At 26.0% G+C, this 12751-nt stretch overlaps 5 protein-coding genes across 13 annotated transcripts; 4 read left to right on the forward strand and 1 right to left on the reverse strand.

The window, feature by feature from the left end:
• The first annotated feature begins 477 nt into the window (after positions 1-477).
• On the forward strand, positions 478-3646 carry LOC146873167 (lipid storage droplets surface-binding protein 2-like). Its single transcript, XM_085664569.1, has 4 exons — positions 478-678; positions 2488-2825; positions 2928-3177; positions 3264-3646. The coding sequence occupies exons 2-4, from the start codon at positions 2511-2513 to the stop codon at positions 3503-3505; spliced, it is 807 nt and encodes a 268-aa protein (XP_085520695.1). The 5' UTR covers positions 478-678; positions 2488-2510; the 3' UTR covers positions 3506-3646.
• Positions 2488-5298, reverse strand: LOC118439779 (uncharacterized). 3 transcript variants are annotated; one of them, XM_035861877.2, is made up of 5 exons: positions 4970-5298; positions 4499-4563; positions 4276-4409; positions 4016-4188; positions 2488-3947 (listed from the first exon to the last, which is right to left on the reverse strand). In XM_035861877.2, exons 1-5 carry the CDS (start codon positions 5021-5023, stop codon positions 3888-3890), a joined length of 486 nt encoding a protein of 161 aa, XP_035717770.2. In that variant the 5' UTR covers positions 5024-5298; the 3' UTR covers positions 2488-3887. The 3 variants fall into 3 exon arrangements, with proteins under 3 accessions (XP_035717770.2, XP_035717769.2, XP_085520696.1); XM_035861876.2 differs by having other exon boundaries at positions 4499-4596; XM_085664570.1 differs by lacking the exon at positions 4970-5298 and adding an exon at positions 4699-4892 and having other exon boundaries at positions 4499-4596.
• Positions 5299-5962: 664 nt separating this feature from the next.
• LOC118439604 (uncharacterized) lies at positions 5963-8709 on the forward strand. Of its 3 annotated transcripts, none has more exons than XM_035861338.2 (3): positions 5963-6097; positions 7433-7762; positions 7925-8709. In XM_035861338.2, the coding sequence occupies exons 2-3, from the start codon at positions 7571-7573 to the stop codon at positions 8306-8308; spliced, it is 576 nt and encodes a 191-aa protein (XP_035717231.1). In that variant the 5' UTR covers positions 5963-6097; positions 7433-7570; the 3' UTR covers positions 8309-8709. The 3 variants fall into 3 exon arrangements, with proteins under 3 accessions (XP_035717231.1, XP_085520769.1, XP_035717232.1); XM_085664643.1 differs by having other exon boundaries at positions 5984-6065; XM_035861339.2 differs by lacking the exon at positions 5963-6097 and adding an exon at positions 6476-6616.
• Positions 8710-9101: 392 nt separating this feature from the next.
• On the forward strand, positions 9102-10730 carry LOC118439630 (uncharacterized). 4 transcript variants are annotated; one of them, XM_085655377.1, is made up of 6 exons: positions 9102-9145; positions 9277-9358; positions 9739-9860; positions 9949-10082; positions 10170-10342; positions 10437-10729. In XM_085655377.1, exons 2-6 carry the CDS (start codon positions 9344-9346, stop codon positions 10494-10496), a joined length of 504 nt encoding a protein of 167 aa, XP_085511503.1. In that variant the 5' UTR covers positions 9102-9145; positions 9277-9343; the 3' UTR covers positions 10497-10729. The 4 variants fall into 4 exon arrangements, with proteins under 4 accessions (XP_085511503.1, XP_085511502.1, XP_035717331.1 ...); XM_085655376.1 differs by having other exon boundaries at positions 9108-9155; XM_035861438.2 differs by having other exon boundaries at positions 9128-9358; positions 10437-10728.
• Positions 10731-10910: 180 nt separating this feature from the next.
• On the forward strand, positions 10911-12678 carry LOC118439629 (uncharacterized). 2 transcript variants are annotated; one of them, XM_035861437.2, is made up of 5 exons: positions 10911-11248; positions 11655-11737; positions 11830-11963; positions 12051-12223; positions 12292-12678. In XM_035861437.2, exons 1-5 carry the CDS (start codon positions 11195-11197, stop codon positions 12349-12351), a joined length of 504 nt encoding a protein of 167 aa, XP_035717330.2. In that variant the 5' UTR covers positions 10911-11194; the 3' UTR covers positions 12352-12678. The 2 variants fall into 2 exon arrangements, with proteins under 2 accessions (XP_035717330.2, XP_035717329.2); XM_035861436.2 differs by having other exon boundaries at positions 10912-11248; positions 11622-11737.
• The last annotated feature ends 73 nt before the right edge of the window (positions 12679-12751 follow it).

The raw sequence follows: 12751 nt of genomic DNA on the forward strand, positions 1-12751 counted from the left end.
TACTAGACTTGCATTTCATCGTGACTCATATTTTCCCGCTAAATCTGATTCGCAAAATATTATTTATCATGAGAGCATAGTACAATTTAAAGTACCGTCTATTACAAATCAACACGTAATTCATCAGCAACAAGTGCCAACGTTTTAACCTCCACGTCATGAAATCAACAAGACGTACTTTTATACTACGCAATGTAAGGAATAACAGGGCCGTACTTATGATTCATCGTACCACCAATAAAAAAAAAAGTCATACATTGAAAATTTGATATATATAATTATTATTATTTTTCTTCTATACAGACTTATAAAGCGTTCATTATATATGAAACTATTAATTTAGAATGGAAATATTAAAATAAATGTACAAAGAAAGAAATGGAATGATAGTAAGAACGAGGGTACTTATTTCAATCGATACGTTGTTTAAGATGGCGCTGCATTGTACTTTGTCACTTTACCTTCCCACCGTCGGACATTTCATCAAGTCAACAACGTTTTTATTTCCTCGTCGCTTATTGGTATTTCCTCTTCCTCGCTGACCAACGAAAAGATATTATATAGGAGATAGACATTCACATAAGCCGGCAATAATAACGTTCAGTATCTCTTAATACGAAGTAGAACGTAATTGGTGTTAGTTCGACAACTTAAAGTCATTTTAAATCGTGTTTTATTGTAAGTATACTTTTGAAAATAAAATAATCCATTTGTTAAATAATATTATACTTTGTTAGATATGATAGAGACAGAGATAGATAGATAAATAAAGAGAGATAGAAAGAGAGAGAGAAAGAAAATTAACGCGTATTTCTGTCACGGTCAAAGTTTGTAAAAAGAATATATACGTGAATATGTGCACGTACACAGTTTATAATTCGACTGTTTCGCTGTATATATATATATATATATATATATATATATTATCGCATACTTCACAAGTCTTTTCTATATACTTTCTTTTATAGTTTATTCTTCTCTTGTTCTGTTAATTCTTTTTTTTTAATTTCTTTTTCATACAATTTCCTTTTAATATCGATAAAAGTTTTACATACTTACGTGATCGAAGCTTATCGAGTTAAATTCGCGATTCTCTTTTTAGGAAGAGACGATCGTGTTGCATCCTCTCTTAAAAAAAAAAAATTGTTAGGAGGAGAAAGCAAGAAAAAAAAAACCAGAAAATAAATGCATTCTCATTATGTTGTAGTTTATATACAAAAAAAAAAAAACAAAGGATCATTAAAGAATCGATTTATCGATTAACGATGTAATCCAATTGAAAATAGAACTCGTCTTATGAACGACCTTCCAATTATTATTTTTTCTTATTTTTAATTCATTCATTCATTCATTTATAAATCACTCTATTAAGCATATATATATATATATATATATATCATTCTTTTTTTTTTTAACTTTCTATTAATTGAATCGATTTAATAATTATTAAAAAAAAAAAAAAAAGAATGGATAGAGGATTTAGTCTATTTTCAGATATAATTAATAGAGAGTAAAAGAAAATACTTTCTGATGTGACGTTGTATTGAATTATTATTGACGACGATACGAGTTTCTCCTTTTCTCTTTGAGGTATTTCTCTCATTTTTTTTTTTTTTTTTTTTTTTTTAACGTTGACCGATCGATCGAACATTCGATCGCTCATTCTCTTTCTCTCTCTTTTTTTTTTCATTCTCAAGAGTGTATATCCGTGTCACAATAGAAATAGTTCAATAAAATTAGACTAAGTGTTTAGATAAAAATATTCCTATGGAAGGGTATCTCGATAATATTAGGTCAACGATTAGAAGACGTTCGTTTTAAAATGTAAATAATAAAAAAAATCTTGGAAATCTACTCTTATGAAACAATGATAACATCATTTACATAAGTCGTTAATAATTTTTTTTTTTTTTTTTTTTTTTTTTTTCTTAATTTGCATTGATCAAGAAAGTGTATAAACGAACGAAACGTAAAAAAAAGTCAGACGCGTGAGACAAGATATATGTTAATTAATTTGAATAATAAAAAAAAAAGAAAAAAAAATTGAAAGGAAACATTAGACGAATCGTATACAAGTTAATATGTGTATATATATGTTCAATATAAATTTGTCTGATTATTTAGATAATCACATAGTCATTAAAATAAATACTCAAGGACATCTTTACGACCTTCTAAAATAAGTACGATGAGTTACATAGGTCAAAATATAATTTCATTCAAGATCTGACGTAACTATAATGAACAAATCAATTATGCGAAAATATCGATGATAGAGTGAAAAATTATAAACATACATAAATATATATGTATATACATACATAAAAACATTTAATAAATTTAATAAAAACATTTTAATAAATTTTCATAAACCAGTTAAAACAATTATATGTATGCGATGACGTAATAAAACTTAATGTATTTATGTTAAAATTAATGATATTAATGATATTAATGACATTACAAAAGGTCTCTCTTGTTTAACAGCTTAAAAAAAGAATAAATCAAGAATGGCGGAAATTAAGCAAGAAAATGGTCCACAATTGGAGGTATTAAATCGTGTAAAAAATATTCCCGTTATTCATACGGCTATGGAGAAGACAGGATCGACGTATTCTTATCTAAAAGATTCTCATCATTTAATAAACTGGGCACTGAATTACGCCGAGGTTGGACTTAATTATGCTACTGCAACCGCGGTACCAATCGCAGCGCCATTGGCGAAGAAATTTGAAGGACAAATAAATGCCGTTGATCAGAAACTCTGTGAAGGACTTGACATCGTTGAAAAGAAAGTTCCGATTGTTAAGAAACCACCGCAACAGGTTTGTATGAATTTCGAGTTTTGATAATGACAATCTATATAGACATATGTAAATTATTCATGAACGATAAATAAATAAAATAATTGATAATTTGTTTGTTAGATTTATGACGCCGCTAAAGCTGTAATGTGCAGTTCCCTTCATCCCACGATAGAGAAACTTCATTCCGCAAAGGCTTCAGCAACTCAACATGCTTCAGCGCTCAAAGAAATAAGCATAGCAAAAACGAACGAATTATTGAATACTCAGTATGGTAGTATAGCTGTTCAAGGTGTAGATAATACCAGTGTTCTTATCAATCGTTTGTTAGACCATTATTTCCCTGCTGTCGATGGAGAAGAGACTGTGCCAAGTATGTTATTAATTTTTTACTATTAATTATAAAAGAATTAGAACATTAATTTTTTTTTTTTATCATTATCCATTTATATGTTATAGATCCAATCTCTGCTGATGAGAATAAGGTCTTGCACACCGTACAAACGATTGGACAATTGTCTACAAAAACTGCCCATCGCGTTTATCATTCGGTCGTAGCACAATTGAAAACTATTAAAAAAGAAGACGTGACAGAATATATGTCTAACATTGTGTCGATACTTCATTTGGCACAATTTTTAGCATCGAAACAGGAACAAACGGAACAAAAGACAAACTCACCTAAGGAAGAAAAAAAATAAAAGATAGTTATATAAATTTTGTTATATAAAATATCTTTTAGAAAAGAAGATATTTTTTAGTCTCATCATTTACTTACACATATAATTTTCTTCGATGCATAATATTTAATTATGTATAGATATGCACAATCAATTAATCGTTCCATACTACAATCAAAGATATATCTTCAAAATTATCTCAACGTTTCTCATAATATTTATATTTACATTGTATTTTTCTAATGTTCGATTATTGGCTGACATACAATAAAAAAATCGAAACTCCTAAATATAAAATATATAAAAATTTGTTTAGTCTTAAATCTCTGTTTAAGCTTTCCACCAATATGGAGATAATATACACAATTGACATTTTTAATACTTTTAAATATCTAATATAAAATTAAAGAGCACTATCTTCCAAAGAATTGTGTATGTCATTTCTGTCATCCTCAATCATTTCCTGTAAATAAACAATTATGATAAGAGCCAATCATTAACTACTGATTACAATATATTTTGTTATCTTACTTGTAAAACTTCAACTAAAGCCCGTGTTTCATCCAACATTTCTTTACATAAACGATTCTCTTCTTGCAATTTTGATACACGTTCATGTAGTTCTTTGTTTTCTTCTAATGCATCATCAAGAGCTATTCGTCGTCTTTCTGCTAATACTTCCCAATAATTCTCACTTGGACCAGCTATAACAAAAAGATGAAAATATAATCAAAACCTATACAACTTCATAATATTATATACATTTATTACAAGAGCAATTCTATATATACCTTCGGAGGTCAAATCATCTACTTCAATTTTAATCTTTTCTTCCCTGTCTGTTTGAATTGCCTTATGTTTGTAATCGATTTTTTTACATGTTGTGCTTTCTTTTTTTTGTTTTTCCAATGTGTTTTTAATATCCCTGAAATATAAAATCGTAACATCATATTAATTCTTGATAAGATAAATTTATCACATTTACAATATAAATAAGTAAATATGTTTGAATACTTCTTTATTGCATCGTTGAACGGTCTTCCAGGACCTACCAGGTTCTCTTTATTAGTAGCTGCTGGCTGCAAAACGTGCAAATACTTTCTGACCTTAGCCTGTTTCGATAAAACAGAGAAAATTGTGATATACCACCTTTGATCGAACAAAGGCACGATTAATATAATCTTTTATTAAAATGTATTCTTTTCAATAATTACATTAAAATTTTGTTGATAAACAAACATTCTTTTAAATATTTCTACTAATATTCCTTTATTTAATAATTTAAATAGAATCAACCGTCACATAGGATAAACTTTTATCACATATTGTAAGTTGTTACTCAAAATATTAAACAAAAATTCATTCTTAGACTAATCTATTTCTTTAATTTGTTTCATAAGCAAAAGAATCTAATTTGTGGTTAAACCTTTGAACGATATTGATGAAAGAATGAAAAGAAAATAAAATAAAAATATTTACACTAACCTCTGAATTAGTAATTTTGGCGCCAGAAACTTTCGTTTCCCCCATAGGTTTCATGATACTGATATTTAAAAGTAAAAACAAAATCTGTCTGTACGTAGAGTATAAAATCAATCTTATTACTAAAATATTTTAAATATTAAATGTATAGTTATATTATGAATAGATGAAAGATTAAGATATTTTATAACAGTGGAAATTATAAAACTCTCCAAAACTCATCGAATTATCTTTTATAACCATATGAATTTCCTTGCAAGAAATTATTCACTTAGGAATTGTTCAGGTGACTAAAAAAGAAATTAAATCTACTGGAATCCAAGTTCAAAACATTGTAGCGACATCTATATACAGATGTCGTACTTCTCGACAGAATTAATAAGCGGCAAATATTATATCCTCAGGGAGGAACATTTAAAAAATAATTACATGTAATTCTGTAGAAAACTAATATTTTTTTATTTCATAATATGAAATTCATTTTAATTATAAATGTATAATATATAAATATTAATGAAAAATTAATAAAGTCGGATAAAGTAAACGATGTAAGCAAAAATGGAGTAAGTTATGTTTAATTAAGACAAAATTATTTCATCCTCTATCGCAGAAAGACATAAATTTTACTCTTTTTTTTTTTTTTTTTTTTTTTTTTAATATCTCTATCTTTTTATTATATTTATGTAACATCTCTCAGTACCGTGAAAATTAGAAGTTTGAGAATTGTTTTCTTAACCAATCATAAGGCAGTATTATATAAAGTTAAAACATTATACGTCAAAAATATTCCGATCAAAGAAGTGATTGGTTACAATGAAATTGTCAAAGTTAAATTTGTAACAAATAAACAATTTTATAATACGAAATAATTTATCTTAGGTTTAAATGAAAATTATCTCTTTGATAGAAATTTAAAAAGATAAATAGTTTCATTATTAAACAATATGGAATTTTTATATAATTGCTATTCTCATATGATATAGATTTCGTTTTTTTGTGTAGATGGCTTACCTTCAGTCATGGCAGACATTTCATGAGTTGCTCTTATCAAGAAGAAAGTGTATATTTTATTGTCGATTAATTCGGATATATACTTCCTGTAGGATTTCATTTATACTTATTTTTTTTTACGTAAGCAACTTCATAATAATAATTTTAAAAAATTCATCTAACCTATTAACATTTTTGTAAAATATTATAATCTTTCTTTTATCGTAGTCGATAATTTTTTATATATATTTTTATTTTCCGTTATCTAACGAGACAGAATAATCTCGCATTTAAAAAAGATTAAACATGATATTTTTTTTAAATAATACCAGGAAATAAATTAGATTTAATAAATTTGTGAAAAAGTTAAAAACGTCAAGAGATAATTAATTATTTTAACATAAATTAACCTTATTTAATCGTTTCATTGTATACAAAGTTTTGTGTTCAAATGCATGTGGAATAAATTCAATTGTATTAATCGTATTACAAATGTGATAATTTAAAATAAATTGAAATATTAATGGTTAAAAGTCTACAATGGAAATAAGTTTTTAAAACATATAGTATACGTTTCTTAATTGTTATGATGGGAAACACATTAGTTATTTATTTTAAATTGTAAAAAAAACGAGATAGAAAACTCATGAGTATCAAAAGGTGAGAAACAAATGAAAGTTGATTTTTTTTTTTTTCTTTTGTAAATTGAAGCCGGTTAAATGATAGTTTTTAATTCGTTGTCACGGTTGTTAAAGTTAAAAATTCGTTATTGTGTTCTTACGTTAAAATATAGTCAGGGATAAAAATAAAACTATAAAAAAAAAAAAAGAAAAAGAAAAAGAAAAAAAAACAATGTGTTGTATGTTTCATATAGTTTGCAGTTACATAGCATCTCTCTGCAGAAAATACGGATTTGTATGTTGCACTTGCTTTCCGGACACCGTCGACGATGATTCCAGTTTCGAAAGCATATCTTATTTACACCAGGATCACGTCTAAATATATCTAAAAAAAAAAAAAAAAAGAAAAAAAAAGAAAAAAAAGAAAAAAAGTTCGACTCACTCGTTTCTTGATGCAATCCTTTTTTTTCTCTCTGTCTTTCTTTTCTTTCGTACAACAATGTGTTAACCTCTCTTATTTCTAATTAAAAGTTTTTCCAAAAATTTATATCTACATGCTATCTGACAATTTGTTATTTATTAAATTTGTTATTTATCCATTATAAATATAATTATTAATCATCATACATTCTTTTTATTTTGTTTCACAATATTTAACTCAAACTCGTCTTTTAATTCCCATAAACTTTTCGAATCGATCGATATGAATCCATAATTAATTTCTTTTTTCTCTTTAATAAATAAATGAATTAAATTAATATTGAAATTAATAATGAAATTAAAATAAATAATTAATTAATAATGAAATTGAAATAAATAACGGGGAATATTAATTAGCATTTTCGATTGCTTTCAGAAACTTTATTTCAGACCAACAACAAACTTATTAGAATAAAAACGTGTAGCGACGTCCGGGAAGTGACCTCAGAGACCTTATTCGTAGGTTCCTACGTATGTTCTTAATTTTTTCCTTCAAGTAAAACGATTTTACAAAATGGTCGAAGGTATATACGCTATGGAGCAAATTTTCATAGACGAAGAAACAGGCGAAAGCTTGATACAATCCTTTCGGGACAATGTAGAGATACATGATACTGTTGGTTCAGTGAATAATGTTGAAACTGGTGAACCTGAAGTTAATTTCGTAAGGACTGCAACGCAAAGAAGTAGAAAGATACCTTTTCAGGTGATAATTCTTTTTTTTTTTTTGTTTTCTTAATTTAATGACATATGGTATAATTAATTGTACTTTCTAAATTACAATTTTTATTATAATTTAGAATTATTAAATTACAATTTACTTTCAAATATATATCTTTGAATTAAATATTAATATAATTTATTGCAGATACCAAAACAAGTGAAGGATAATATGATGCCTAAAAAATCTGGTTGTAAATTAGATAATATGGAAATGGAACCTGTACCGATTGGATCATCGTTCGGACAAGTAAATCCCATCTGTTTGTTTCTACCAGCTATCATATATTCACGTTGGTTTCTGGCATTACTTATGATTTTTGAAGTTATTCTACATGTTTGGGCACATCACAAAAATAAGTCATTAAAAAATGCTGGTGTATATTTTCGTTCGCCATTCCACGCTATATCTTCTGAATTTTGTGCTCTTTGTCAAAATGAGACGTGTATGGATCGTGTTGGAAAATTGCAGCAAAAACGGATGCACAAATTCTTTCGGCAGTGTAATTATATGAAGAGAATAGTTACATGAAATATCTTTATACAGAAAATGTTAATCTTGTAACATATTGTACTGTGTCATATATTGATTAAGTATAACATGTTTACAGTTTTACATTAGGGCAATTTTTTTTTTTGTATAAAATAATCTAAATTGTATAATAATATCTTAAATTCGAGTTATCATATTATTAATAACGACTTAATGAAGAACTAATCCGTTTGTAACGTAGAAGAAAATATTCTAACAAAAATCAAAAGTAAGACTAAATATGTTTTTATACAAAATAAAAGGTGGAAGCTTAATGTTTTATACAATGAACAAAAAATGAATAATAGAATACGATTAGATAGTCGTTGTTCATGCATCTTTGTTCATATAGTACAAGTATTTTATTGTTAAAATATAGGTTTATAGAGGTTTTATTTTTATATTTAATAAAGTATATGTTATTAAAGTATAACTTTATCAATAAAGATATATATTAAAATTTATTTCTTATTAGCCCTTGTATTAATAAGTTGCCAAGGAAAGAAAAATATATGATTAAATTGTCTATCCATAAAGAATGTTGTTGTTTTTTCTTTTTTTTATAAGAATCATTCCTACGATAAACTCTGGAGGAATCAAATAGCAATAATATTTTTATAAAATATTATTCGCGTAGCTTTAAAAAAAAGCTGAAAATTCTGAGTACAATAAATTTAGCTTTTATTTCTAGCATTTATTTTATCTTTGTTATAATTGTGAATGAAAAAATAATTGTATAATTTTTAACATGTATCAGCTTATTATCTGAATACAATTTGGATTATGATTGCTTGAAGGGTTATATACAACTTGCGCCAACATTGTAAGGCGTGGAAGGTATGAACATGAACGAAAAATATTTATTATAAAATATTTTAATCTATCGTTTATCCGTAATATAATTATATATAATTTAATATTTAAAATATAATTCTATTAACATAAAGTTGATTATATATTCTACGTAGATAACAGATCGCTTTTTTCTTTCTAACATTGATATGCAAATGTGACATAAAAGTTTCTGGCGCCAAAATGACTACATCAGAGGTTAGTGTAAATATTTGTATTTTATTTTTTTTTATTCGTTCGTAAATATCGCTAAAAAAAATTTAATCACAGTATCGTAGAAAAATTTTATCATAAATTAGATATTTTATTTATATAATAGAAATTTTAGAAATGGATTAACATAATAATTCTTCAATCTATACAACATGTGATAAAAGTACACGTAAAGTAACAGATAATCTTATATAAATTATTACATAAATGAATATTGGTAGAAATGTTTAAAAGAATTTTTTGCACATTAAAGCATGCTAAAGAAAAATAATTGTTGAAAACAGCATATTTAGTAAAAAAATAATTTAATCGTATTTTTGTTTAATTGAAGGAAGTGATATATCATAATTTTCACTGTTTTATAGAAACAATCGAAGATCAGAGAATCTTTGCAAAATTTACAGCCAGCAGCTACGGACAAAGAAAATCTAGTTGGGGCTGGAAGAATGCTCAAAGCAGATTTAACACTCAAAGATGGATTAAAAAAGTATTTAAACATATTTACTTATTTATATTGTATATGCAATAAAATTATCTTACAAGAATAAGTATTATTATAAGATCTTATATTTTAGAGATATTAAAAGCACATCAGTGAAACCAAAAAAAGAAAGCACAATACATAAAAAAATCGTTTACAAACATAAAGCAGTTCAAACAGCGAGAGGAGAAAAGATTAAAATTGAAGTAGAAGATTTGACTTCTGAAGGTATATATAGGATTGCTCTTGTAATAAATGTATATAATATTATGAAGTTGTATAGATTTTGATTATATTTTCATCTTTTTGTTATAGCTGGTCCAAGTGAGAATTATTGGGAAGTATTAGCAGAAAGACGACGAATAGCTCTTGATGATGCATTAGAAGAAAACAAAGAACTACATGAACGTGTATCAAAGTTACAAGAAGAAAATCGTTTATGTAAAGAAATGTTGGATGAAACACGGGCATTGGTTGAAGTATTACAAGTAAGATAACATATTGAAGTATTATAAGTAATAAAATATATTACAATTAGTAGTTAATGTTTGGTTCTGATGATGCATAATTTTTTATTTACAGGAAATGATTGGAGATGATAGAAATGATATAAATAATTCTTTGGAGGATAGTGCTCTATAATTTTATATTAGATGTTTATGAGTAATAAAAATATTAGTTTCATACATTATCTTAATATTGGAAGAAAGTTTAAACAGGAATTAAGACTAAAATAATTTGCATTTATATTTAAAGTTCAATATTAAAGTTCAATTTGAATTATTTATGTTTATTTTCATTAATTCTTAAATAATTTGAAGACGCACAACTTACATCATTTTTACTTACATCGTTTACTTTATCCGACTTTATTAATTTTTCATTAATATTTATATATTATACATTTATAATTAAAATGAATTTCATATTATGAAATAAAAAAATATTAGTTTTCTACAGAATTACATGTAATTATTTTTTAAATGTTCCTCTCTGAGGATATAATATTTGCCGCTTATTAATGCTGTCGAGAAGCACGACATCTGTATATAGATGTCGCTACAATGTTTTGAACTTGGATTCCAGTAGATTTAATTTCTTTTTTAGTCACCTGAACAATTCCTAAGTGAATAATTTCTTGCAAGGAAATTCATATGGTTATAAAAGATAATTCGATGAGTTTTGGAGAGTTTTATAATTTCCACTGTTATAAAATATCTTAATCTTTCATCTATTCATAATATAACTATACATTTAATATTTAAAATATTTTAGTAATAAGATTGATTTTATACTCTACGTACAGACAGATTTTGTTTTTACTTTTAAATATCAGTATCATGAAACCTATGGGGGAAACGAAAGTTTCTGGCGCCAAAATTACTAATTCAGAGGTTAGTGTAAATATTTTTATTTTATTTTCTTTTCATTCTTTCATCAATATCGTTCAAAGGTTTAACCACAAATTAGATTCTTTTGCTTATGAAACAAATTAAAGAAATAGATTAGTCTAAGAATGAATTTTTGTTTAATATTTTGAGTAACAACTTACAATATGTGATAAAAGTTTATCCTATGTGACGGTTGATTCTATTTAAATTATTAAATAAAGGAATATTAGTAGAAATATTTAAAAGAATGTTTGTTTATCAACAAAATTTTAATGTAATTATTGAAAAGAGTACATTTTAATAAAAGATTATATTAATCGTGCCTTTGTCCGACCAAAGGTGGTATATCACAATTTTCTCTGTTTTATCGAAACAGGCTAAGGTCAGAATGTCTTTGCACGTTTTGCAGCCAGCAGCTACTGACAAAGAAAACCTGGTGGGTGCTGGAAGAATGTTCAAAGCAGATTTACCCTTAAAAAATGCACTAAAAAAGTATTTAAACATATTTATTTATTTATATTGTATTTGCGATAAATTTAACTTACATTTAAGAATTTATATTATGTTACGATTTTGTATTTCAGGGATATTAAAAACACATCGGAGAAATCAAAAAAAGGTTGCACAACGCGTAAAAAAATTGTTTACAAACATAAGGCAGTTCAAACAAACAGGGGAGAAAAAATTAAAATCGAAGTAGAAGATTTGACCTCTGAAGGTATATATAGAATTGCTCTTGTAATAAATGTATATAATATTATGAAGTTGTATAGGTTTTGATTATATTTTTATGTTTTTGTCATAGCTGGTCCAAGTGAAAATTATTGGGAAGTATTAGCAGAAAGACGACGAATAGCTCTTAATGATGCATTAGAAGAAAACAAAGAACTACATGAACGTGTATCAAAATTGCAAGAAGAAAATCGTTTATGTAAAGAAATGTTGGATGAAACACGGGCTTTAGTTGAAGTTTTACAAGTAAGATAACAAAATATATTGTAATCAGTAGTTAATGATTGGCTCTTATCATAATTTTTTATTTACAGGAAATGATTGAGGATGATAGAAATGACATACACAATTCTTTGGAAGATAGTGCTCTTTAATTTTATATTAGATTTTTAAGAGCAATAAAAATATCAGTTTTATACATTATCTCCATATTGGAAGAAAGCTTAAACAGAGATTTAAGACTAAATAAATTTATATATACTTTATGTTTAGAGTTTAATAGTTATAACAGCTATAATAATTTTCATTATCTTCTAAATAATTTAAAGAAGCACAACTTACGCCATTCTTACCTACATCGTTTATGTTGCCCAACTGTACTAATTTTTCATCTCTCTGTATATATTATATTTATAACAAAGAACCTTGTCAATTTTATATTGTGAAATAAAATAAATATATAACTTTTTCATTGAGTCGCACGTGATTATATAGTTAATAATTTTCTTACTTACACAAAAATAATGAAACGTTTGTAACGACTCATATGAAACT

Source organism: Vespa mandarinia, chromosome 2 (assembly GCF_050613455.1).
Source record: "Vespa mandarinia isolate Hongniang chromosome 2, ASM5061345v1, whole genome shotgun sequence".
Lineage (NCBI taxonomy): Eukaryota > Metazoa > Arthropoda > Insecta > Hymenoptera > Vespidae > Vespa > Vespa mandarinia.

Bases quoted from the DNA above. Each gene is read 5' to 3' on its own strand.
- LOC146873167 (XM_085664569.1), top strand. From the start codon at position 2,511: ATGGCGGAAATTAAGCAAGAAAATGGTCCACAATTGGAGGTATTAAAT. The intron at 2,826-2,927 runs GTTTGTATGAAT...TTTGTTTGTTAG, and splicing joins TTAAGAAACCACCGCAACAG to ATTTATGACGCCGCTAAAGC. The intron at 3,178-3,263 runs GTATGTTATTAA...TATATGTTATAG, and splicing joins TGGAGAAGAGACTGTGCCAA to ATCCAATCTCTGCTGATGAG.
- LOC118439779 (XM_035861876.2), bottom strand. From the start codon at position 5,023: ATGAAACCTATGGGGGAAACGAAAGTTTCTGGCGCCAAAATTACTAAT. The intron at 4,597-4,969 runs GTTAGTGTAAAT...TTATCGAAACAG, and splicing joins CCAAAATTACTAATTCAGAG to GCTAAGGTCAGAAAGTATTT. The intron at 3,948-4,015 runs GTAAGATAACAA...GTTTATTTACAG, and splicing joins CTTTAGTTGAAGTTTTACAA to GAAATGATTGAGGATGACAG.
- LOC118439604 (XM_035861338.2), top strand. From the start codon at position 7,571: ATGGTCGAAGGTATATACGCTATGGAGCAAATTTTCATAGACGAAGAA. The intron at 7,763-7,924 runs GTGATAATTCTT...AATTTATTGCAG, and splicing joins GTAGAAAGATACCTTTTCAG to ATACCAAAACAAGTGAAGGA.
- LOC118439630 (XM_085655377.1), top strand. The intron at 9,861-9,948 runs GTATTTAAACAT...CTTATATTTTAG, and splicing joins CTCAAAGATGGATTAAAAAA to AGATATTAAAAGCACATCAG. The intron at 10,083-10,169 runs GTATATATAGGA...TTTTTGTTATAG, and splicing joins AGAAGATTTGACTTCTGAAG to CTGGTCCAAGTGAGAATTAT.
- LOC118439629 (XM_035861436.2), top strand. From the start codon at position 11,195: ATGAAACCTATGGGGGAAACGAAAGTTTCTGGCGCCAAAATTACTAAT. The intron at 11,964-12,050 runs GTATATATAGAA...TTTTTGTCATAG, and splicing joins AGAAGATTTGACCTCTGAAG to CTGGTCCAAGTGAAAATTAT. The intron at 12,224-12,291 runs GTAAGATAACAA...TTTTATTTACAG, and splicing joins CTTTAGTTGAAGTTTTACAA to GAAATGATTGAGGATGATAG.